The sequence below is a fragment of the Aethalodelphis obliquidens genome, unplaced genomic scaffold (genome assembly GCF_003676395.1).
Source record: "Aethalodelphis obliquidens isolate GAN/ISIS:26980383/991018 unplaced genomic scaffold, ASM367639v1 scaffold9, whole genome shotgun sequence".
Lineage (NCBI taxonomy): Eukaryota > Metazoa > Chordata > Mammalia > Artiodactyla > Delphinidae > Aethalodelphis > Aethalodelphis obliquidens.
The window spans coordinates 8972538-9000071 of NW_020837953.1; the positions used below are offsets into that span (position 1 = coordinate 8972538).

Sequence of the window (27534 nt, forward strand, 5' to 3'; positions counted from 1 at the left end):
TTCCTCATCCATAAAAAACAATGTGCATGACATCTGGCACATAAGAGGTAATGTATAAATGGCTCTGCTTATCATTATCAAACCAGACTCGAAGACGTGGAGGCTAGGTTATATTTTCACAACCTACCACACAGTAGCTACGCAATAATTCTTAATTAAGCTCCTCAAGAATTTTTTAATCTGTCTTTATAACCCTAATGCCTAGTACAGATTCTGATATACAACAAAAACTTAAAACTGTTTTGAACAAATGAAACAAACTTATTTCAGTAAAGAACAAACCCTCAAGTCTTGCGCTGTAGCAAAGAATTCAGAATAACCAGCATCCGTAGCCAACAGTCCCACAAATTGCATCGCAGGCCGCTGCTGTATAAACAGTTCTACAGCTTCATCAGTGATGCAACTGCCCCCAGAAATGTCCAGTGACACAATGTTAGGCAGAATATCCTTCTGCTGTAGCAAATGAAAAGCTAGTTCTGACTTGAGTTGCCTGTGATCAGAAATATCAAGGTGAAGCAGACATTTAAGTTCTCTAATGACTGCGAGAATCTGTGGTTTGGTCATGGTCAGGCATTTTAGATAGTGCATTGTGAGAGATCTGAGTCGATCCTTACAGGTAAGGAGTGCAGAGATGTTAGTGACCAGAGTATTAGAGATATCCAAGCTTTCCAGTCTGGGTAACTGAGAAACATTAGCCAGGTCTTCACTATGAAAACAAACACTGAAAACACTTAAGATGCGAAGACCGGTGAGCTGACCAAAGAACAACAGTCTTGAATTGCGAGGGATGCTTGCTGAGTCCAACAGGAGACATCGGAGGTTTTGCTGGATCCAGCTATTGCTGCAGAGTCCACTTAGGATGTCTGGAATTGAGAGGTCAGTGTGTACTGCAGTAGCATCCAGTTCAATGAGTCTGTGATGGCAGAAGGCTTGTATGAACGCAGCTGTAGATATTTTAGCTTTCTGAATACTGACCAGCTTCAGTTTCATTTGGTTGCCTCGGAAAATGCTTGCCGTTCTATCAGTCAGCTTGCCTATAAGAGAACCAGAACCAGCTTGTAATAACAACTAAATCTCATGCCTTTTCCAGGAGGTGTTATGGCCAAAGAACTTTGACAGATGCTAATAATAACAACAATAATGACCTACATTTACTGCTTACTCTGTGCCAAGCACTGTTCTAAACGCTTTACTCAAATCATCTCATTTACTCTTTACAATAACACCATAAAAGAACTATGATTATTACCATCTTATAGCCGAGGAAACTCAAGCTTAAAGAGGTTAAGTAACTTGCTCAAGGTCAAAATGTGTGGCAGAATCAAGAATCAAAACCAGTTTGACTCCAGAGCCCACAGTTTTAACCACAGCAACCTTGTTCACAGGAAAAAAAGGAACAAAATAAAAGAGGTAGGTAAGTATAGGGTATATAATATGAAAACAGCACTAATGACTACTTTTAACCAAATTAGTGCACAGCCTTTGGTAAGTCACTTACCTCTCTAGGCCTCATTTTCCTCATCTGTAAAATGAGTGGGTTATACTAGATTTCATTTAGAAACGATTTACTAAGCATCTTCTATGTGTGAGATCCCATGTTAAGTAATAGGCTCACAAGGTAATTAGACACCTGTGACCATAAAGAATTCAGTCTAGGAAGCATGTCAGGCAAATAAATTATTATAATCATGTATTATACCCAATGGTGATTCATACCAGGTACTGAATTAATACAAATGAGGTTAACATCGGGGAAGGTTTTTAAGATGGAATATCAGTTTCCCAGGGTGAAGGTGGAAGGTGGAAGAACACGCCAAAGACATGGAGGCACAGAACAACAGATTTTTCAGAATGACCCTAAGTAGATCAGTGCTACTGGCCCATAGCATGCAAGGGGAAGCATGGCTGGAAATGAAAGTGGAGAGGGAGGTAAAAGGCAGATGGGGCCCGTAAACAAAGCTAGGAAACGCAGACATTTACCCTATAAACAATAATGAACAACTCAAAATTTTTAAGCAAAAAAAAAAATGGTCATAATTATTTTTTTAGAAAGACCAATTATGTGATAATGTAACAAGAATTAGGATGGTATTTGATGGGAGTGAGATGGGGCAAGAGATTATTAATGATTTTAATGATGAGAAATGAAAGTTTAAACTGACAGAACCTGGTAGCTGAATGGACTAGGGGAAAGAATTGAGGAAAAAGGTGTATAAGATGGTTCACAAGTTCCCAGTTTGAGTTGGGCTGTGCGACTAAGATAGGAAAAAGGAAACCCCAATATTCAAGGCTTTGAGAAGGAACTTATTACATTTATTCAACAAATATCAAGTGCTCAAGGTATGCAAAGTGCTATGCTACAAGCTGAGGACGGTGAATGAGACAGACATGGCTCCTGCCATCTTGGAGTTTATTTACATCCTAGAAGAGAACACAGATACAAAAGAATATAAAACAAGCAGAATACTACTAACATTAAAATGTAGTCAGTGTTCTAAAGGAAACAAACAAGACAAGAATATAATACAGGGGTGGGGAAAAGGAGGAGGAGGACAAGAATCTTCTGTCTCTCGGTGAGGTATGAGGAGGCGACATTTAAGCTGAGACCAAAAGGATATGAAAAGCAAAGGCAGCTGTCATTCCAGACACGAGGAGCTAAAGACCTGATATGGGAAAGAGCTTGGCTTTTTCTGTGAAATGAGAGAAAAGCAGTGTGGCTGAAGCATAGTTGGTGAACGGGATACCAGCATCTGACAGGTTAGAGACAGAGGCAAGAGTCAGACCTTACAGGCCAGGGTAAATAATTGGCATTTTATCCTAAGTACAAGGAGAAGCCTTTAAAGAGTGACAGAGGTGTAGACAGATCTGATTAAGGTATAAGAGGACTGCTCTCTGCCACGTGGCAGAGCTTGGCGAGGGGCAGAATTGGAGGTAAGGAAACCATTTGGGAGACCAGGGGAGAAGTAAGAGAAAGGTGTCAATGACAGGGGCTAGGAGGAAAAGAACGTTTGAGATATGTATTTTGAAGACAGAAAATGTGTCAACAGAATCAAGGGTAGAGGGAGGAGGAATGAAAACTGACTCCTAAGTCACTGAACAACTAGGAAGATTTTGAGATGGGAGGAAATGGCAGTGTAGCAGATGCTGTGATGGGACACCAGATCGCATTTAGAGATAAAGGACTTACTACTTGAGCTGCTGGGAATGCCACCAACTGACAGCCCTCATCTATGGGGACTGCATCAGCTGAAAAGAACTGCTTCACCCATGGTCATACCACTTTCCCATGGAAACCCATATCCCAAGACTGTGTTGGGAGGTATAAAGATCCAGCCCTCACGCCCTAATGCAACACAGATCTGAGTAGTTATTCCACCTTCAGGACTTCCCATAAGATCAGCCGAGGTCTTCTCAGTTCTACATATTTTAAATCTAAAAGACTGAAGCATAAATATTTGGAATTAATCAGCATAGAGACAGTATTTAAAACCATGGGAATGGATGACATGAGAATGTAAGAAGAAGAGGAACAAGGACCAAGTATCAAAAAGCATCTACATTTAAGATCAAATAGCAGAATGAGGAATAATAGCCATGATAATAACTAACCATTTTTGAATGTTCTGAACATTTTAGATATACTAACTCCCTGAATCCTCATAAAACCCAATGAAGTATGTATTACTATTAGTCATACTTTACAGATGAGATGAGGCATAAGGAACTTAAGTAACTGGCCCATGGAAATGGTGGCAAACCCAAATAGTCTGGCACCAAAGCCAGAACTCTTACCCTTTCTGTACTACCCTTCAAGGGAAGCTAGATGAGCAGACAGATAAGCAGCAGCCACTGAGGTAGAAGAAAAACCAAAAGAATATGATGATTCAGCAGCCCAGAGAAGAGTTATAAGATATGTAAGAGGCATCCTGGATATGTGGTTCTGGAGCTTAGAATAAAGACCTGCACTGGAAACTCTGGGAAATTCAAGTAGAAGTGGTAACTAAATCAAACAAAATTACCCAGGTAGTGTACAAAGTGAGAAGGGTACCCAGGACAGAAACTTGAGGAACATAAAACATTTAACATACATATGGAGAAACAGAGGCATACAAACGAAACTGTGGAATAGTAACCAAGGATAAAATTAAAAAACAGAAAAACAAAGTACTCTGGGCTTCCCTGGTGGCACAGTGGTTGGGAGTCTGCCTGCCGATGCGGGGGACACGGGTTCGTGCCCTGGTCCGGGAGGATCGCACAGGCCGTGGAGCGGCTGGGCCCGTGGGCCATGGCTGCTGAGCCTGCGCGTCTGGAGCCTGTGCTCCACAACGGGAGAGGCCACAACAGTGAGAGGCCCATGTACCGCAAAAAAAAAAAAAAAAAAAAAAACAAAGTACTCTAAGCCAGGAAAGTTGAGAGTAATAAACATTGTCATACATACAAGAACCCCTGATGATTTAATAAATCTAGGAAGGTAACAATCATCTATGGCCACCAAAAGTGAAAAACAACCAGGCAATCAGACTTTATTCACACCCTTAAGAAGTATAGGGCACTACCAAACATCAAACCTGAATCTGATCAAGACTCTACCTCTAATTTCCAATTTATAGGAATTACAAGGATCAGAGAAACATGTCAAATCATTGCAGTCAAACAATGGTAAAGTCCAGATTGTAGGACACTTTACAAAACAAATGACCAGTTTCTTTAAAAAAAAAGAAAATAACTGGAAAATCCCAAAATACATGGAGATTAAACAACACACTTCTAAATAACATGAGTCAAAGAAAAAATGTGAAGAGAAACTGAAAAATATTTTGAATTAAATGAAAATGAAAACACAACTTATCAATATCTATGGGATGCAGCAAAGGCAGTGCTTAGAGGGAAAGTTATAGCCCTGAATGCATATATTAGAAAAGAAAGATCTAAAATCAATAATCTAAGTTCCCATTTTAGGAAACTAGAAAAAGAAGAGCAAATTAAATTCAAAGTAAGCAGAAGAAAAGAAATAAGAATTAGAGCAGAGAGAGTAACATCAGCAACATGGCAGAGTGAAACACTACCGTGGTCTCTCCCCTTCAGTCTACAACCAATAAAACATCCATCCACAATGCACATATAAACAGCTCATACAACTCAATATCAAAAAAACAAACAACTCGATTTAAAAATGGGCAAAGACCTGAAAAGACATTTCTCCAAAGACATGCATATGCCCAACAGGCATAAAAAAAGATGCTCAACATCCCTAATCACCAGGGAAATGCAAATCAAAACCACAATGAGATGTCACCTCATACCTGTCAGAATGGCTATCATCAAAAAGAACACAAATAACAAATGTTGGCGAGGATGTGGAGAAAAGGGAACCCTCATATGCTGTTGGGTGGGAATGTAAATTGGTACAGCTACTGGGGAAAACATCATGGAGGTTTCTCAAAAAAACTGAACTACCACATGACCAGCAATTCCACTCCTGGGTATACATCCGAAGAAAAAATGAAAACACTAATCTGAAAAGATACATACATCCCAATGTTCATAGCAGCATTATTTACAACTACCAAGATACAGAAGCAGGGCTTCCCTGGTGGCGCAGCGGTGAAGAATCTGCCTGCCAATGCAGGGGACACGGGTTCGAGCCCTGGTCCAGGAAGATCTCACATGCTGTGGAGCAACTAAGCCCGTGCACCACAACGACTGAGTCTTCACTCTAGAGACCACGAGCCACAACTACTGAAGCCCACGCGCCTAGAGCCTGTGCTCCGCAACGAGAAGCCACCACAATGGGAAGCCCATGCACTGCAACAAAGAGTAGCTCCTGCTCTATGCAACCAGAGAAAGCCCGCGCGCAACAACTAACACCCAACGCAGCCAAAAATAAATAAATAAAATTAAAAAAAAAATAAAAAAAGACACGGAAGCAACCGAAGTGTCCGTCAACAGATGAATGGATACCAGCCTTACAACAAATGTTAAATGAACTTCTCTAGGTGGGAAACACAAGAGAAAAAGACCTACAAAAACAAACCCAAAATAATTAAGAAAATGGCAACAGGAACATACATAAAGATGAATGGATAAAGAAGGTGTGTATATGTATGTGTGTGTGTGTGTGTGTGTATATATATAACATTTATATTTATATATTACATTTTTATATATAATTTTTATATTTATATATTTTATATATTTATATTTACATAAAATTGACTACTACTCAGCCATAAAAGAGAACAAACTTTGCCCATTTGCAGCAACATGGATGGATTCAGAAAGCATGATGCTAAGTGAAATAAGTCAGACAAAGAAAGACAAATACTGTATGATATCACTTATATGTGGAGCTTAAAAAAAATACAACAAACTAGTGAATATAACAGAAAAGAAGAAGACACACAGATATAGAGAACAAACTAGTGATTACCAGTGTGTGTATGTGGGCAATAATAGAGGTAGGGGACTGGGAAGTACAAACTACTGGTGTAAGAAAGGCTACGAAGATGTACTGTACAACATGGTAAATATAGCCAATATTCTGTAATAACTGTAAATGGACTATAACCTTTAAAAATTATACACAAATTTGAAAATTAAAAAAATAAAGAGGATGAATGATGTACCAAAAAAACCCTATTATCAAAATGGCAAGAAATAAGTACTGGCAAGGATGTGGGAACCCTCATACACTGTTAGTGGGAATGTAGATTGGTGCAGTCACTATGGAAAACAGTATGGAGAGTCCCACAAAATTACAAATAGAACTGCCATATAATCTAGCTATCCCACTTCTGGGTAGTTATCCAAAGAATACAAAAACATTAATTCAAAAAGATACATGCGCCGCTATGGTGACTGCAGCATTGTTTACAATAACAAAGATATGGAAACAATCTAAGTGCCCATCAACAGATGAATGGATAAAGAAGATGCGGAATATGTACAATGCAATACTACTCAGCCATTAAAAAAAATGAAATCTTAGCATTTCTGACAACATGGATGGACCCTGACGGTATTATGCTCAGTGAAATTAGTCAGACAGAGAAAGACAAATACCATATAATTTCACTCTTATGTGGAATATAAACAAACAAAATAAGAAAAACTAAAGCAAACAGAAACATGTAGATAGAAAAAACAGAGTAGTGTTTATCAGACAGGAAGAAGTGGAGGGGAGGGCAAAACAGGTAAAGGGGATCAACTGTATGGTGACAGAGGAAACTAAATTTTTGGTGGTGGGTACACCATATTTCTATACGGAAGTAGAAATATATTCTGTACGTGTAAAACTAGTAATGTTATAAACCAATGTTACCTCAGATCAATAAAGGAAAAATCAATAAAACCATAAACTGGTTCTTTGACAAGACCAATAAAATCAGTAAGACTCTAGCCAGACTAAAATAAAGAGACAAATTACCAATATCAGAAATGAGAGAGAGGACATCACTACAGATCTCATGGACATTAAAAGGATATGATGGGGCTTCCCTGGTGGTGCAGTGGGTGAGAGTCCGTCCGCCTGCCAATGCAGGGGACACGGGTTCGTGCCCTGGTCCAGGAAGACCCCACATGCCGCGGAGCAGCTGGGCCCATGAGCCATGGCCGCTGAGCCTGCCTGTCCGGAGCCTGTGCTCTGCAAGGGGAGAGGCCACAACAGTGAGAGGCCCGCGTACCACAAAAAAAAAAAAAAAAAAAAAGAATATGATGGGCTTCCCTGGTGGTGCAGTGGTTGAAAAGCCGCCGGCCAATGCAGGGGACATGGGTTCGAGCCCTGGTCTGGGAAGATCCCACATGCCTCAGAGCAGCTAAGCCTGTGCACCACAACTACTAAGCCTGCACTCTAGGGCCCACGTGCCTCAACTACTGAGCCCATGTGCCACAACTACTGGGCCTGCACTCTAGAGCCCATGAGCCACAACTACTGAGCCCGCATGCCACAGCTATTGAAGCTTGCACGCTTGGAGCCTGTGCTCCGCAGCAAGAGACGTCTCCGCAATGAGAAGCCTGTGCACTGCAACAAAGACCCAATGCAGCCAAAAATAAATAAATTTATTAATTTTTTAAAAGAAGGATATGAAAGGAATACTATGAACAGCTCTATGCCCACAAGTTTGATAACCTAAATTAAATGGACCAAATCCTTGAAAGGCACAATCTACCAAAACTCACACAAAAAGAAATAGACAATGTGAATGGATCTGTATCTATTAAAGAAATTGAATCAATAATTAATAACCTTCCAAAACAAAAAGCACCTGGATGGGTTCACTGGTGAATTCTACCAGACATTTAAGGAAGAAATTGTACCAGTTCTCTACAATTTCTTGCAGAGCATAGTAGCACAGTGGATACCTCCTAACTCATTCTTTGAGGCCAGCATTACCCTAACACCAGAACCACAGAGCACCTGGGACTTTCCTGGTGGAACAGTGGATAAGACTCCATACTCCCAATGCAGGGGGCCCGGGTTCAATCCCTGGTCAGGGGACTAGATCCCATATGCATGCCGCAACTAAGAGTTTGCAAGCCACAACTAAGGAGCCTGCATGCCGCAACTAAGGAGCCTGCCTGCCACAACTAAGACCTGGTGCAACCAAATAAATAAAAAATAAAATAAGAAACAAACCACAGAGCTACTATGAAAGAAAACTATAGACCAATATCTCTCATGAACACAGATGCAAAAATCCTCAACAACAACAAAAAAACCTCAACAAAATATTAGCAAATCAAATCTAACAATGTATTTTTTCTTAGGGTGGGGGCGCTGCATTGGATCTTTGTTGCTGCACACGGGCTTTCTCTAGTTGCAGCAAGCAGGGGCTGCTCTTCGTTGCAGTGCGCGGGCTTCTCATTGCAGTGTTTTCTCTTGTTGCACAGCACAGGCTCTAGGCACGCAGGCTTCAGTAGTCGTGGCAAGCGGGCTAAGTAGTTGTGGCTCATGGGCTCTAGAGCACGGGCTCAGTAGTAGTGGCACACAGGCTTAGTTGTTCTGCGGCATGTGGGATCTTCCCAGACCAGGGCTCGAACCCGTGTCCCCTGCATTGGCAGGCAGATTCTTAACCACCGTGCCACCAGGGAAGTCCCAACAATATATTTTAAAAGTACATGTATATCCTATTTAGCATGAATAACAAAAAGGATTAAAAAACTATTTTCTATACAGAAAAACTACAAAAGATTGACAGTGAAATAGAAGATTAAAACAATTATAAACCAACTAGATCTAACAGAAATCTACAGAACAACTCACCCAATAATGGCAGAATATATATTCTTCTCAAATGCACTTGGAACATTCTCCAAAATAGAGCATATATTGGGCCAAAAAACAAATCTCAATAAATTTTTTAAAACTGAAATAAAGTATGTTCTCAAAGTACAGTTAAATGAATTTAAAAATCAATAACAAAGAAACCTGGAAATTCAAAAGTATTTGGAAATTAAACAATATATTCCTTAAAACGCAGTGGGTCAAAGAAGAAATCAAAAGGGAAAAATCAGAAAATAATTTGAGATGAATGAAAAATAAAGACAACATACAAACACTTACAGGATGCAGCTAAAGCAGTGCTTGAAGGAAATTTATAGCTCTAATTGCATATATTTAAAAAAGAAGCTCTCAAATCAATAACCTAAACTTCTACCTTAAGACACAGGGAAAAGAAAAGCAAACACAAAATGAGCAGGAGGAAGGAAATAATAAAAATTATAATGAGAATTAATGAAATGGAGGACAGAAAAGAAAATAAAGTAAAAAAAAAAAATCAATGAAATCAAAAGATGGTTTTTGAAAAGATCAACAAAGTTGACAAAACTTAGCTCTACTGACCAAGAAAAAAAGAGAACTCAAATTTCTAGAATCAGAATTGAAAGGGACAGAACTACTGACCTTGCAGAAATAAAATGAATTGTAAAGAAATATCACGAACAGACTGTATGCTGACAAATCTGATAATTTAAATGAAATGGATAAATTGACAGAATAACACAAACTACCAAAGCTACTGAAGAAGAAACAGACAATATGAATAGACCTATAACAAGTAAACAGATTGAATTAATCATCAAAAAACTATCCACATAAAGAGGCCAAGAGGGCTTTACTGTTGAAATCTACCAAACATTTAAAGAAGAATACATACCAATTCTTCACAAACTCCTCTAAAAAAAAAAAAAGAGAACACCTCCCAATTCATTGAGGTCAGTTTTAGCCTGATGACAAAAATCCATATAAAGACATCACAAGAACAGAATATCACAGACCAAAATCCTTTTAAATTATGGATGCAAAAATCTTCATCAAATTACCAGCAAACTGAATCTAGTAATAAACAAAAAGATTTATACAATGTGACCAAGTGGGATTTATCCCAGAAAAGCATGGATTAACATCCAAAAGCAAATTAATGTAATACACCACATTAAAAGAATAAAAAACAAAACCCACGTGAACATTTCAACAAATGCAGAAAAAGCCAACACCCTCTTCCTGATGAATACATTCAACAAACTAAAATAGAAGGGAACCTCCTCAGCCTGTTAAGGGCAATTACAAAAAACCCAAAGCTAAAATCACTCTTAATGGTAAAAGACTAGATGCTTTCCCCCTAAGATCAGGAAAAGAAAAGGGTGAATGTTTCAATACTTCAACTTTGTATTGGAGGTTCTAGCCAGGGAAGTTGGACAAGAAAATCAAATAAAGGCATCCAAATTGGAAAGGAAGAAGTAAAACCATTTCCATTTGCAGATGACATGATCTTGTATACAGAAAATTCTAAGAAATCCTTTAAACTATTAAAACACATAAATCAATTCAGCAAGTTTCCAGGGTATATGATTAACATAAAAAATCAATTGTAGGGACTTCCCTGGTGGTCCAGAGGTTAAGACTCCGTGCTTTCAATGCAGGGGGCACGGGTTTGATCCCTGGATGGGGAACTAAGATCCTACATGCCGCATGGCACAGCCTAATAAAAATTTTAAAAATAATTTAAAAAAATCAATTGGGGGCTTCCCTGGTGGCGCAGTGGTTGAGAGTCCGCCTGCTGATGCAGGGGACACGGGTTCATGCCCCGGTCCGGGAAGATCCCACATGCCGCGGAGTGGCTGGGCCTGTGAGCCATGGCCGCTGAGCCTGCGCGTCCAGAGCCTGTGCTCCGCAACGGGAGAGGCCACAACAGTGAGAGGCCCGCGTACCGCAAAAACAAAAAAACGAAAAAAAAAAAAACAAAAAAAAAATCAATTGGATTTCTGTACACTAAAAATGAACAATCCAAAAATGAAATTAAGAAAGCAATTGTGTAACAGCATCAAGAATAAAATACTTAGAAATAAATTTAACAAAGATGTAAACTTATACCCATAAATTAGAAAACATTGTTGAAATAAATTAAAGATCTATTTTAAATAAATAGAAAGCTCTCCCACGCTCATGTATTAAGGATTTCAGATCGTTAAGATGGTAAAACACTGGTGAAAATAACTAAAGATGATCTAAATAAATAGAAAGACATCATATTCATGGATCAGAAGACTTAATGCTGTTAGGATGGCAATAATCCCCAAATTGATTATACATATTTGATGCAATTCCTATTCAAATCCCAGCTGGACTGTTTGTAGAAATTGACAAGTCAATTCTCAAATTCACATGAAAATATCAGGAACCCAGAATAACCAAAACAATCCTGAAAAAGGTGAACAAAGTTGGAAGACTCACACTTAACAATTTCAAAACTCACTACAAAGCAAACAGTAATCAAGCTACTTGGTACTGACATAACGATAGACACATCGATCAATGGAATAGAATTGAGAGTACAAAAATAAACCCATACATCAATGGTCAACTGATTTCCAACAAGGATGCCAAGACTATTCAACACAAAAAAAAGAACAGCCTTTTTAACAAATAGTGCTGGGACAACTGTATAGCCACATGCAAAATAATGAAGCTGGACCCTTACACCTCATGCCAAAAATTATTTCAAAATGGACCAAAGTACTAAACATAAGAGTGAAAGCAATGAGACTCTTAAAAGAAAATGTAGGTGTAAAATCTTTAGCACTTCGCAATGGCTTTGGCAATGGATTCTTAGATATGATACCAAAAGTATAAGCAACAAAAGATAAATTGGACTTCATCAAAATTAAAAACTTTTGTGAGTAAAAGGACACTATCAACAAAGTGAAAAGATAATCTACAGAATGGGAGAAAATAACTGCAAACCATGTTTGATGAGGGACATATCTTACAACTCAATAATAAAAGACAAATAACCTAATAAGAAATAGGCAAAAAATCTGAATAGAGCCTTCTCCAAAGAGAAAAAACAAATGGCCAACAAGGACATGAAAAAATGCTCAACATAATTAGTCACTAGGGAAATGCAAATCAAAATCACAATAGATGCCACTTCACATCCACCAGGATGGCTATCAGAAAGTCAGATAACAAGTTTTGGTGAGGATGTGGAGAAATCTGAACTCTTGTAACACTGCTGGTGGGAACATAAAACGGTGCAGCCACTTTGGAAAAGAGTTTGGAAGTTCCTCAGAAAGTTAAACACAGCAATTCCACTCCTGGGTATACACCCCAATCCAGCATTTCCATTTTATCCAGCAATTAATCCAGCAATTCCACTCCTGGGTATACACTCAAAAGAAATAAAAACATATGCCCACACACAAATGTGTACACTAATGTTTATAGTAGCATTATTTATAATAGCCAAAATGTAAAAACAACCCAATGTTCATCAACTGAGAAATGAATAAAAAGGGGTATATCAATACAGTGGGATATTATGCAGCCATAAAAATTCAGTCGTGATTGATGTTACAACATGGATGAACCTTGACAATGCTATGTTGAGTGAAAGAAGCCAGACACAAGAGGCCACATGTTGAATGATTCCATTTATATTAAATGTTCAGAAAAGGCAAATCCGTACAGGTAGAAAGTAGATTATGACTGCTTAAAATTAGGGTGGAATGGATAAGGAGATTTTTTTTAAGGTGATGAAAATTGACTGTGATGATGGCTGCACAAATCTGTGAATATACTAAAAAAGTAAAAAATAAAAAAATAACTGAATTGTATACTTTAAATGGATGAATTATACAGTACGTGAGTTTTATCTCAATAATGTGTTACCCTCCAAAATTTTTCATTAAGAAAAAACTGTAACATCGCAAATTAAACATAGCTCTTTGAAAGCCCCACTACAATAGGAGGTAAAGGAAAAAAATTTAAAGGTTCATATTCACAAAGAAAAGAATGGGAGATGAGACTATAGCAAGAGCAGGGCAAGCCTAGATGCAAGACAATTTCCATCAAGGGATCCCAGAAAGATTCGGAGAACCAACCTCCACACAAATAAAATGGGAATAACTTCTGTATTTCTCACCGGGTTGCTGTGAGGAGCAAAACAGGAATTATATGTGAAAGTGCTTTTCAAATAGTAAAGTGCTATAAAAGTACACTATAAAGGAGCCTTATCATTACCTTGCCAAGTCATGACCCCAACGAATTGATCAGCTAATTCCTGAGGGAAACTCCAATGCTCCGGAAGACAAAGTGTTCCATCAGATCTTTCAGAACACAATTTCTCCAAGTTAGCAACCAGGACGTTCAGGCAGATGTTGACCAAAGAGTAGGGAGACGCCTCCTCCTAGCAAACAAACCCCCAAAGAAATTTGTTAGAACACATCTATAAAAATACAACATAAAAGTGGTCATGCCATACATCAAACTACTTAATGAGGATATCTTAAGATACATTTTCCTCACTCTAATGATTTATATGTAATAAAACTACCTTATTCCAACTATTAACTGAATGGAAGACTTCTATCTGTTGTAGCTTCTGCTGTATCTTTAAAAAAAATTAAGTTCTCTCAACCCTTCACTTATCTCCTGTTCTCTGCCAGCCACTGAAAATACAGGGATGAGTAAGATATAGTTCTAATCCTTTTGGAGCTAACAGTTTAGTGTGGAATACATCCAATAAATCTGACAACTTCATACAACATAAGGGACTAATCAAGCAGAAATCACATGGTCATTCATTCAATAAATATTTATTGAATGATTACTACATGCCAGAGGATAAGAAGGCCTGCCTATTCCCACCCTCATAAGTGTTCACACTGTAAAAGGTTGCTATACCCAGGAGGTTGTAGAAGAATTAGAACTGACAGATGTAAAACATCTTCTCTAAGAGACTAGCATTTGTTCATTCTACAAATATTTGAGGGACTTCCTGGTGGTCCAGTGGCTAGGACTCCATACTCCCAATGCAGGGGCCCTGGGTTCGATCCCTAGTCAGGGAAGTAGATCCCACATGCCTCAACTAAGAGTTCGCATGTTGCAACTACAGATCCCACATGCTGCAACCACGACCCGGTGCAGCCAAATAAATAAATTTTTAAAAACATATATTTGAAAGGTATGGCACTCAGACATGAAGAGAGAGTGATTAGCCAGAGATTGCATTTTTGTCAAAGGTTTCAACATGCAATACATTCACTGACCTCCACCTCACTTTTAACTGATTAAATTCCCTCCATAGTCCGAAGTATAAATTACTCCTTTACACATATCCTCAACTCCTTGTTCCCTCTCCTCCATTACACTCTAAGACATTCTCCTGGAAGAACTTCACTATTCACCTTTTTTATGGCAACACCCAGCAGCTAATCATCTATGAAGAGGGGAAGAGGGGACTTCCCTGGTGGTCCAGTGGTAAAGAATCCACCTTACAATGCAGGAGACCTGGGTTCAATCCCTGGTCAGGGAACTAAGATCCCACATGCCACGGGGCAATTAAGCCCACGCGCCACACCTACTGAGCTCGCACACCTCAACTAGAGCCCATGTATCCCAAACTACAGAGCTCACGTGCCCCAAACTACAGAGCCCACACACCCTGGAACCTGCAGGCCACAACTAGATAGAAGCCCGTGCACCACAATGAAAGATCCCACATGCCTCAATGAAGACCCTGTGTGCCGCAACTAAGACTCAACACAGCCAAAAATAAATAAATAAATATTTTTTAAAAAAGAAGAAGAGGGGAAGAGTCACACAACATAGTATGTCATGGAAAATTCATAAACATTAACTTCAAATGAGCCCTTAGTAGCTGGAAATCCTTCAAGGTCTCTTTAGACAGGGCACTTTCTCACCATCAGGCAAGAATTATTTCATGCCTTCTACTTGTTCCTCAAACCCATTTCATGCTGGTAACAGAATCTGACTCACTTCAGTGAGAAAAATGAAGCCACCTCACCATCAAATTTAGTTTGGAACTGCATGCATCTTTTCCTTGGTCTCTTATATGGAAAACATGTACCTCCTTGCAAAGACCAACACTTCCACGTGTGCTGGCTAGATTTCATCCCTCCTGCCTTAGCCCCTCCTTGTTATTTCTTCATTCATGCACATCTTCAAACTCTCCTTCTCAAATGGATCATTCTTTTTTTTTTTTTGGCCAGGCCACACAGCTTGCGGGATCTTAGTACCCTGAGCAGGAACTGAACCTCAGCCCAGGCAGTGAAAGCACCAAGTCCTAACCTCTGGACCACCAGGGAATTCCCATCAAATGGATCACCCTTTTTTTTTTTTCCCAATAAATTAATTTATTTTTGGCTATGTTGGGTCTTCATTGCTGTGGTGGGCTTTCTCTAGTTGCGGTGAGCGGAGGTTTCTCTTCGTTGCAGTGTGCGGGTTTCTCATTGCGGTGGTTTCTCTTGTTGCAGAGCACAGGCTCTAGGCACACGGGCCTCAGTAGTTGTGGCACACGGGCTTCAGCAGTTGTGGCACGTGGGCTCAGCAGTTGTGGCTCGTGGGTTCTAGAGTGCAGGCTCAGTAGTTGTGGCGCACGGGCTTAGTTTCTCTGCAGCATGTGGGATCTTCCCAGACCAGGGCTCGAACCTGTGTCCCCTGCATTGGCAGGAGGATTCTTAACCACTGCGCCACCAGGGAAGCCCCTGGATCACTCTTAACATACAATTTATGCTCTATTATTTGCCTTAAAAACAAAAGCCTTCTGTTGACCCCCACATCCTCTTCAACCATATTTCTTCAGTAAGTTTACTCTGCACACTGTAATCACTATCCTGTTATTCATTTTTGTTTTTCTTTTAACTGCGGTCTAATTTACATATAGCAAAAAAATTACTTTTTGGTGTAGTTAGTTCAACGAGTTTTGACTGATGCATACAGTCGTGTACTACCACCATAATAAAGATACAGAACAGTTCCATGACCCCAAAATTCTCTAGTGTCCCTCTGCAGACAATCCCTCCCACCAACCCCAAGCAACCACTTATCTTCGTTCTGTCCCCAGTGTTCTGCCTTCTCCAAAATGTCATATAAGTAGAATCATTAAGTAACCGGGCCTTTTGAATCTGACATCTTTCATTTTGCATAATGCATTTAACAAAGATTCATCTGTGTTGCTGCATGTTTTTGTAATTTGTTCCTTTTTATTGCTGAGAAGCATTCCACTGCAATGAATATACCACAATTTCTTTATTCACCAACTGAAGGGCATCTGGATTACTTGAAGTTTTTGACAATTTTGAATAAAGCCGCTATAACTATTCACAAAGTCTTGTGGGAACACAGTTTTCATTTTTCTTGGGTAGTTACCTAAAAATGGGATTCCTGGGTCCCTGGAATTGAACACTTCCTACATGTTAAGCATGTATTTAACTTTACATAACAGAGTGCTAACCCGTTCTTAGAATGTGACTGTACTATTTTGCATTCCCAAAAGAACATATGAGAGTTTCAACTGCTCCAAATCCTCGCCATTTCAGAATTCATGTCAGAAAGGAGCCAACGAAGCAAAAAAATTCCCTGAAACAGTCTCAACGGACTTTTACTTGGGTCTCATACCCAGAATTGGTTCATATGCCCATGTGAAAATGGAAATTCTGCTTCCTGTGGGTAATTTCTCTAGATCTATCTTCCAGGTTACTATTTCTTTATTCTGTGGCATTTAGTTCTTCATTGTTGAATTATATATTGTTCTTTTTTCATTTTTATTTCATCTTTTATTTCTTTAATAAATTTTAAATACACTTATTTTATACTGTTTCAGTAATACCATTTTCTGAAGTCTCTGGGAATCTAATTCTGTTAGTTATTGATTCTGTTGATTTTTTTAAGATTTTTTTTTTAATGTGGACCATTTTTAAAGTCTTTATTAAGTTTGTTACAATATTGCTTCTGCTTTACGTTTTGGTTTTTTGGCTGTGAGGCATGTGGGATCTTAGCTCCCTGACCAGGGACTGAACCTGCACCCCCTGCATTGGAAGGCGAAGTCTTAACCATTGGACCACCAGGGAAGTCCCTCTGTTGACTCTTAATCATAGAGGTTCATGTTTTATAATTTAAGATTGTGAGCTAATTTTTTTTTTTTTAAGGCCACACAGCACGGCATACAGGATCTTAGTTCCCTGACCAGGGATCGAACCCGTGCCCCCTGCATTGGGAGCGCAGTCTTAACCACTGGACTGTCAGGGAAGTCCATGAGCTAATCTTTAGTGAGAGTTTACTAGACTCCTCTGAAGCCTGGGAAGAAGATATGTCACATCAGAGAGATTATGCTAAATGCTACTTACTTAGGGGCATCACCAGGGGCCATTTTGATAATTTCTCAGCTACACATTTCCTGAACCAAGCTAGAAATGTCAGTTAAAACCCTTAGTCTGTATGAGGACAGACCTGTGATAGCAAATTTTTAGGACATATTTTTCTCACTCAAAATCCAAGCCAAAACTGACAAGCTTCCCTGTTTCCCTTTCCCATAAGCAGATTGTTTTAGACCTACCATTTCACTGAAGTATGACCAGCCTTTGTTAACCCATGTTTACATATACACATATATATGTATATATTACAGTTCACAGTCTCCATTCAAACTTCCCGCCGGCTTTTGGCAAATGTCTAGTCTCTAATCTTTGGTTATTTTAGGGCCTGCCTACAGTGGTGATTTCCAGCTTCTTTGAATTGGGTGGGGATGCTCAGGATTTTCCTTACTTTGCATTTGAAAGTGTTTGTTATATTTTATCCAGAATATTTCCTTTTAAGACTTTATGACATTATTTGCCATATTACCGGACATGGCAGCCTCATTTTCAAAATACAGTAAAGGGGACTTCCCTGGTGGTGCAGTGGTTAAGACTCCGTGCTCCCAATGCTGGAGGCCGGGGTTCAATCCCTGTCAGGGAACTAGATCCCACATGCATGCTACAACTAAGAGTTCACATGTCACAACTAAGGAGCCCATGTGCTGCAACTAAAGACCCAGCAAAAACAAATATTTTTTAAATACAGTAAAGATTAAATCCATATAAAAGATGTTTAGAACATATGTAAAATATTTAAATAATATAATAAAATATAAAACAATATAAATATTTTTAGATATGGGGATATATGTATATGTATAGCTGATTCACTTTGTTATAGAGCAGAAATTAACGCACCATTGTAAAGCAATTATACTCCAATAAAGATGTTAAAGATAAATAAATAGGGGGCTTCCCTGGTGGCGCAGTGGTTGAGAGTCCGCCTGCCGATGCAGGGGACACAGGTTCGTGCCCGGGTCTGGGAAGATCCCACATCCCGCGGAGCGGCTGGGCCCGTGAGCCATGGCTGCTGAGAGTGCGCGTCCGGAGCCTGTCTCCGCAACGGGAGAGGCCACAACAGTGAGAGGCCCACGTACCGCAAATAAATAAATAAATAGATAGATAGATAAATAAATTAATAAAAATAAAAAGAACTCGAACACAGTAATATATATATATATATATATATATATATATACTTTTAAAACATTCTTGTATTCACCACACAGCTTAAATAGAATATACCAAATTTTTAAAGTTCCTTATATGCCCTTCCCTGATGCTACTTCTCATCCCTTCACCCAGAGGTAATCATTATCCTGAATACTGTTTAGTTCTGCATGTTTTTGAACTTTATATAAATAGAATTATACTACAGTATTCTGTTACTGGTTTTTGTTTTATAAATCAGTAGCATGTTTTAGAGGTCGATTTCCCATCAAGACCACTAATGACTAACGACTCTGCCTCTATAATATCTAACTACTGATTACATGATTCTAAATATTATCTATAAATCCAATGAATTCTAGATTACTACCTCCAGGTCAGATCTCTCTTTAAGCCACAGTGTTAGATAACCAGTTGTCTCCTTGACATATCTACTTAACTGTGTCACAAATACTTCAAACTCACCATGTATGAAACTGAACTTCCCCGGTCTTTCCCTACTCAGTAAACAGCATCACATCTACTCAGCTGCTTAATCTTTACTGACATTTCCTTACCCTTAATCAACATCCCACACAAGACAGACATCCAATAAATTAGCAAATCCTGTTGGTTCTACTTGTGCCAGACATCTTCCATTTGCTACCTACCTCACACCCAGACCCACTCCTTAATCTTCTCTACCTCTACTCTGAGGTGACTTGTATGGAATCACCACAGATAATTTCCCCAGCTCTTTCTCTTTTAAAGTACCCTGGGCTGGCTATGTCTCCCTCATCGTTCCTCTAAAATCAGTCCTCTCTCCTGCTACTGACTAAAGGTTTGCATTCTTCTGAAGTTTTTTTTTTTAATATTTATTTATTTGGCTGCACCAGGTCTTACTTATGGCACGCGGGATCTCCATTGCCACCTGCAAGATCTTCATTACAGCATGCGGGATCTTTAGTTCCGCATGTGAGATCTTCAGTTGAGGCCAGTGGGACCTTCACTTGTGGCCTGCAGGCTCTTAGTTGCAGCATGTGGGATCTAGTTCCCTGACCAGGAATTGAACCTAGGCCTCCTGCATTGGGTCGTAGAGTCTTAACCACTGCACCACCAGGAAAGTCCCCCCAAAATTCTTATGTTGAAATCTAACCTCTAATTTGATGATATCTGGAGGGAGGAACCTCAGGAAGTCATTAGGTCACAAGGGTGAAGCCCTCACTGAATGGAATTAGTGCCCCTATCAGAGAGACCCCAGAGAGTTCCCTTGTCCTTTCTGCCATGTGAGAACACAGTAAAAAGATGTATATGAACCAGGAATTGGGCTCTCACCAGACACCAAATCCCCCAGCACCTTGATCTTGGACTTCCTAGCTTCCACAACAGTGAGAAATAAATTTATGTTGTTTATAAGTCACCCAGTCTACAGGATTTTAGTTATAGCGGCCCAGATAAACTAAGATATTCCTTCTGAGAGGTCCTTTGGGCCTAGGGGTAGCAATAGCTACTGTTACTGGACATTGAGTAGTATATTATTGTGGTTTTCCATACCTCTCCCTTATCTTTGGAAGTAGTCCCTTAATTAAACTCTCATTAAATTATCCCTATTCTGAATGTGTCATCTATTTCCTGCTGTGAGTATGACTGTTAAACCTCCCAAATAAATTTCTAGTTCATCCCCTTCTTTCTAGCTCCACTACTAATTTCTAATCCAAGTCACTACCATATCTTTTCCTAGAATACTAAAAAACTGCAAATTAGTTTCTCTACTTTCACTCTTAATCCTTTTCCAATCCATCTCTACCCAGAGTTTAGACTCATCATTTCTAAAATATAAACAGTACTATATAACTCTCCTAATGAACATGCTTTAATGGGTACAAGGTAAAAAAACAAAACAAAACAAAAGCTGCATTTTATATACAACTGACATTTAATTGGAAAATTAAATTTAAAAAATTTACAACAGCATTTTTGTTTTCTTTTGATTTGATTTTTGGCCACACCATGTGGCATGCGAGATCTTAGTTCCCCAACCATGGATCAAACCCGTGCCCCCTGCGCTTGGGAGCGCAGAGTCTTAACCACTGGGCTGCCAGTGAATTCCCCACAATAGCACTTTAAAAACCTCAGTGGGGACTTCCCTGGCGATCTAGTGGTAAAGAATCTGCCTTCTGGGCTTCCCTGGTGGCACAGTGGTTGAGAGTCCGCCTGCCGATGCAGGGGACACGGGTTCGTGACCCTGTCCGGGAGGATCCTACATGCCGCAGAGCAGCTGGGCCTGTGAGCCATGGCCACTGAGCCTGCGCGTCTGGAGCCTGTGCTCTGCAACGGGAGAGGCCACAACAGTGAGAGGCCCGCGTACCGCAAAAAAAAAAAAAAAAAAAAAAAGAATCCGCCTTCCAATGCAGGGGACCAGGGTTCGATCCCTGGTCAGGGAACTAGGATCCCGCATGCCACAACTACTGAACTTGAGCGTCTCAACAAGAAAGCCTGTGTGCCCCAAACTACAGAGCCCACGTGCCCTGGAGCCTTTGTGCCACAACTAGAGAGAGAAAACCTGCATGCCACAACTAGAGAGAAGCCCGTGCACCGCAATGAAAGATCCGCATGACTCAATGAAGATCGTGTGGGCTTCCCTGGTGGCGCAGTGGTTGAGAGTCCGCCTGCCGATGCAGGGGACACGGGTTCGTCCGCCGGTCCGGGAAGATCCCACATGCCGCGGAGCGGCTGGGCCCGTGAGCCATGGCTGCTGAGCCTGCACGTCCGGAGCCTGTGCTCCGCAACGGGAGAGGCCACAACAGTGAGAGGCCCGCGTACCGCAAAAAAAAGAAAAAAAAAAAAAGATCGTGTGTGCCTCAACTAAGACCCAATGCAGACAAAATAAATAAATAATAAATTTTTAAAAAATAATTGAACAAAAATTAAAAAATTAAAACCTCAGGGAATTCCCTGGCGGTCCAGTGATTAGGAACATGTACTTCCACTGCTGGGAGCACGAATACAATCCCTGATCAGGGAACTAAGGACCCGCATGCCCCAAGGCATGGTCCCCCCTAAAAAAAAAATCTGTTTTAAAAACCTCACATATAGGCCTGACTCAGGAAGACAACAAAAATCTAAATACAATAGTATCCATAAAGTTTAGCTTACAATAAAATATGGTAAGAATCAGGACAGAAAATAAAATTAGTCAACAGAAACAGACCCAGGGAATCCCCTGGAGGTCCAGTGGTTAGGACTCCGTGCTTTCACTTTCACTGCCTAGGGTGCGGGTTCAATCCCTGGTCAGGGAACTGAGATCCCACAAGCTGCGCAATGCCAGGAAGGGAGGGAGGGAGGAAGGAACCCAGAAATAACATAATTAGCAGACAAGAACTTTAAAACAGATATTATAATTCATGGATATAGAGGAGAATATGAATATAATGAGGGAATAAATATGCAATCTCAACATAGAAGTGCAAGATCTGAAAAAGACCCAAATGGAACTTTCAGAGTTGAAAAATACATTATTTAATGTAAACAACACATTAGATGATATTATCAACAGATTAGATACTACAAAATTAAAGATAAGTGAAGTTGAAGGTAGCGCAATAGAAACTATCTAAACTGAAACAGAAAAAGTCTGGGAAAAAAAAAGTGGAGAATCATAGAACTCCAAGGGACAATCTTAAGCAGTTTAATACAAATGTATAATTAAAACTCCAGAAGAGAGGAGTTATTGGGGAAGAAAAAATATTTTAAGAAATAATGGTCAAGGAGGACAATGTCCTACACTTGGAATCTATGAAATTATTTTACAGTTTAATATTTATTGAATTACACAGTTAATTCACCAGGTACAGAGAACAACAAACTTAATAGCTTTCTTTTTTAAAAAGTCAAAAACATTGACTTTAGATACAAAATATAAACCCACTGATCCCAGAAGCAAAAATGGACCCAAAGTGAAATAAATAAAAGATACCACAACATAATAAATGTCTAGAAACCAACAATAAAGAGAAAAACCTTAAGACTGGGGGAGGGGAGAACCAGAGGTAATGTGGACACAGTTTAAAAAAAAAAAAAAGAAGTATGACCACTAAATTTTCATCAGAAGCAATACTAGCCAGAAGACAATGAAATAACATTTTCAGGGATTTCCCTGGTGGGCCAGCGGTTACGACTCCACGCTCCCAATGCAGGGGGCCCAGGTTTGATCCGTGGTCAGGGAACTAGATCCTATGTGCCACAACTAAGAGTTAGAATGCCACAACTAAAGATGTCGCATGCCACAACTAAGAACCACTGCAGCCAAATAAATAAATAAATAAATATTAAAAAAAAAGAAAAACTAAGTGCAATGAAAATATCTTTCAGAAATAAAAGTAAAATAAAGACATTTTCAGACTTTTTTTCTTATTTCCTAATTCCTTTAAGAAATAACTGATTGATCAAAGAAAAAGTAAAAACAATATATTGTGCAATTTCTAACATGGAGAAGTAAAATGTATTATTTCAAAAGTACAAAGTACAGGAAAGAGGTGAGAAAATGAAAGAATACTGTTGTAAGGTGAAGTGATATATTTAAAAGTAGACTGTGGTAAGTCAAACATGTATATTTTAAAACCTGGAGCTGTGACTCTCAAACTTAGGACCCCTTTATACTCTTAAAAATTGTATTACATCTTTCAACATTTTCTGCATTAAAACTAAGAAATCTTTAAAATATGTATTAATTCATTTAGAAATAATAAAAGTTAAAATAAAAATCAAATGTTGACACAAAGAACATTTTTTTTTTTTTTTGGCCACACCGTGTGGCTTGCAGGATCTTAGTTCCCAGACCAGGGATTGAACCCTGGCCTCGGCAGTGAAAGCACCAAGTCCTAACCACTGGACCTCCAGGGAATTCCCAAGAAAGAACATTTTTTTAAAACAGCTATATTTTCAAAAAGAATTTTTAAAAGTTTAGTGACAACGGCAGCACTGTTTTACATTTTTGCAAATTTCATTAATGTGTGACTTAATGAAAGGGAATGCAGTCTTAGAGACCCCAGAGGTCTTGAGTCCACATTTAAAAAACTGCTATCTTTGAGTGACCATTAAAGAGAGTTGGGGTGGGGCAGGGAAAGGAGAGTAACAGAACTAGTAAGTCAACAGAAGAGATAAAATGAAACTTTAAAACTACTCAACTGAGGGAATTCCCTGGCAGTCCAGTGGTTAGGACTCCGTGCTTTCACTTCTGAGGGTGCAAATTCAATCCCTGGTCGCAGAACTAAGGTTCCGCAAGCTGCGCAGCATGGCCAAAAAAAATATATGTATATACTCAGTTGAAAAGAAGCCAGGCAAAGGAGAAACACGACAACAAACACATAGGACAAATAGAACACAAACAGCAACTTAAACACAACAATTTTGATAATTATATTTACTCTAATTTAAAAGGCACAGATTGTCAAACTGGATTAAAAAAGCAAGCCTGCTGTTTACAAGAGATGGGCTTTAAACAACACAGCATTGTTTAAAAAACACTAATCATACGGACACTGGAGTGACTATGTTAATGTCAGAAAAAGAAGCCTTCAGGAAAAGAATATTATCAGAAATCAAGATGGACATTTCATAATGATAAAAGGATGAATTCATCAAGAAGACATAATTCCTAATGTATATGCACCTACTAACAGCTTCAAAGTTCATAAAGTAAAAACTGAAAGAATAAACAGAAAAACTGATGATTACAGTTGGAAATTAACACTTGTCTTCAGCAACTGATAAAAACAAGTAGATGGAAAATGAGTAAGAATATAGATTAACATTGGGAAATCCCTGGCAGTCCAGTGCTTAGGACTCTGCGCTTCCACTGCAGGGGGCACAGGTTGGATCCCTGGTAGGGGAACTAAGATGCTGCATGCCACACCGTGTGGCCAAAAAAAAAAGACGAATATAGATTAACATTCTCAATCAACTTGACCTGACATTCATAGAATACTATACCCAACTACAGAACACATACTCCTTTTAAGTGCACATGAACATGCACCAAGATAGATAATATCTGAGCCATAAAACAAATCTCAATAAATATAAATGGATTGAAATCACAGAACATGTTATCTGACAACAATGTATTTGCATTAAACAAAAAGATATGTGGAATATCCCCAACTATTTGGGAATTAGGCAGTACACTTCTAAATATCCCATGGGTCAAAGAAGGACTCTTAACAGTACTTATAAAATATTTTTAACAATATATCAAAATTTATGAGCATTTCCCCCAAGAAGTAGATATAGTTTAAAACCTTCCCTCAGGGAGAGGGATAAATTGGGAGTTTAGGATTGACATAACACACTACTATATTTAAAACAGATAACCAACAAGGACCTACTGTATAGCACAGGAAACTCTGCTTAATATATTCTGTAATAACCTAAAGAGGAAAAGAATTTGAAAAAGAATAGATATATGTATAACTGAATCACTTTGCTGTACACCTGAAACTAACACAACATTGTAAATCAACTATAGTCCAATATAAAATAAAAATTTAAAAAAATCCCCCAAAGAAATTAAAGTCTCAATGGTTTCACTGGTGAATTCTGTTAAACATCTAAGGAATAAATAATACCAATATCCCACAAACTCAAAAAACTGAATAGGGAACACTTCCCAACTCATATTTTAAGGCAAACATTATCTAGATACTAAAACCAGATAATTTTTTTTTTTTTTTTTTTTTTTTGCCCTTGCCGCGTGGCTTGTGGGACCTTAGTTCCCCAACTAGGGATCAAACCCGGGCCCACAGCAGTGAAAACGCAGAGTCCTAACCACTGGACCACCAGGGAATTCCCAGATAAAATATTTTTAAAGAGCAATTTGCCTCATAAACATGGACGTAAACAATATTTCAAAAATATTAGCAATAGAATTCTTCGATATATAAAAATAATACATCATGACCAGGTGGTGTTTATTCCTAGAATGTAAAGTTAAATTCACAATCAATAAAATCCACCACATTAACACAATAAAGAACAAAAACATCTTATTAAATGCTGAAAAAGCACTTAACAAAATTCAACACACATTCATGATTTAAAAAAACAAAAACAGGGCTTCCCTGGTGGCGCAGTGGTTGAGAGTCTGCCTGCTGATGCAGGGGACATGGGTTCGTGCCCCGGTCTGGGAGGATTCCACATGCCGCGGAGCGGCTGGGCCCGTGAGCCATGGCCGCTGAGCCTGCGCGTCCGGAGCCTGTCCGCAACGGGAGAGGCCACAACAGTGAGAGGCCCGCGTACCACACACACACAAAAAACTCATTAAACTAGGAATAGAAGAAAAATTCCTTAATTTGACAAAGGGCATCTAACGGAAAAACCTACAGCCAGTATCATACTTGGAGGTGAAAGATCTAGAACAATACAAAGATGTCTATTCTCACCACTTCTACATTCTACAAAAGGTCCTAGAAAATGCATTTTAAAAAAAAGAAAATAAAAAGCACAGACTGAAAGAGAATAAGTAAAGCTGCCTTTATTTGCAGATGACAGATTGTAAAGAAAATCTTAAGAAATCTTAAAAAAACTGGAGAAAATAGGTGGCTTTAGCGAAGTTGTAGGATACAAGATCAATATACCCCCCAAATTATAAACTGTTAAAAAGTATTTACAGTACTATCAAAAACAGGGATAAATTTAACAAAATATTGTAAAAGACCTTTACACCAAAAACTACAAAACACTGCTAAATAAAATTAAAAACAGCATAGAGAAATATATCTAAAGGAAAAGTATTCATGCATTGTACAACTTTTAAAATTAATTAAAAATAAAATCTTAACCAAAAAAACGAGTGTACATAGTACAGTATGGAACCAGACAGAAAATGGATTATTAGTCTGATCACTTTTCTAAAGAAAACCTTGTTTTTCAATTCCAGTCAGCGCCAACAAAAAATGTGCTTGACACGCTGTATCAGTACATACATTAAAAACGCAGCTTTTCCATTAGCTACAAACAGATTTACAAATTATTTAGGCAGCTTTTAAAAGTGAGTCCAAAAGGGTCTACAGGAATACAGGCTAGATCTTTGAAGGACACAAAAGCCAACACGGCGTCAGCGTGTAAAGTACAACCTCAATCAGGATATTTCCTTCCCCCCCCCCATACTAATTGTGGGTTGAGCGTTCATTAGATTTTGAGTTCTAAGAGCGGTAGCCCTTGGGATGTTGTAGAACATGGAGTCTGACATCAGAACAACTGATGTCAGGCTCCAGATCATTAGAAAGTCAAGGAACGGTTCTCAATTTCCCTATACACCAGTAAAATGCCTACAAAAAAATCCGAGATTACTCTAGAAATGCAATACCTGACACACAGTAGGCACCAAATACAAACTCTTTTGGTTTGCATTTTACTCAGTTTAGTCTAACAGGCATTCCGACGGAAAAGAGAGGGAAACAAACACGTGGAATTTAAGGAATTTCAGTCTTCCGGGCTCCAGTGCCCCCCGCCGGGCTCAGAAGGTCTTTCCTGTTAACGATCCCGGGACCGACAGGTCACGGCCTCTGGGAAGCAACAGATCCCCAACACACCGGGAACGGTCGAGGTTTGAGGCATTTGGGTGCATCATGACAAAAAGCGCCACCGTCTACTACGGGCCAAGTCTAAAGCCATGCCCAGCACTTACGTCTACATTTACACCACCCTGCAAAATAGCTGCCGCCCTCGCAG

At 39.1% G+C, this 27534-nt stretch overlaps 1 protein-coding gene across 1 annotated transcript in view; it reads right to left on the minus strand.

Annotated features, from left to right (window-relative positions):
- Positions 1-27534, minus strand: part of ZYG11A (zyg-11 family member A, cell cycle regulator) — a 58597-nt gene that overhangs the window by 30641 nt on the left and 422 nt on the right. Inside the window, exons 2-3 of the mRNA XM_027108515.1 lie at positions 13520-13685; positions 283-1034 (exon numbers count right to left, since the gene is read on the minus strand). Coding sequence (XP_026964316.1) covers positions 283-1034; positions 13520-13685 — 918 coding nt within the window. The remainder of the gene's footprint in view (positions 1-282; positions 1035-13519; positions 13686-27534) is intronic.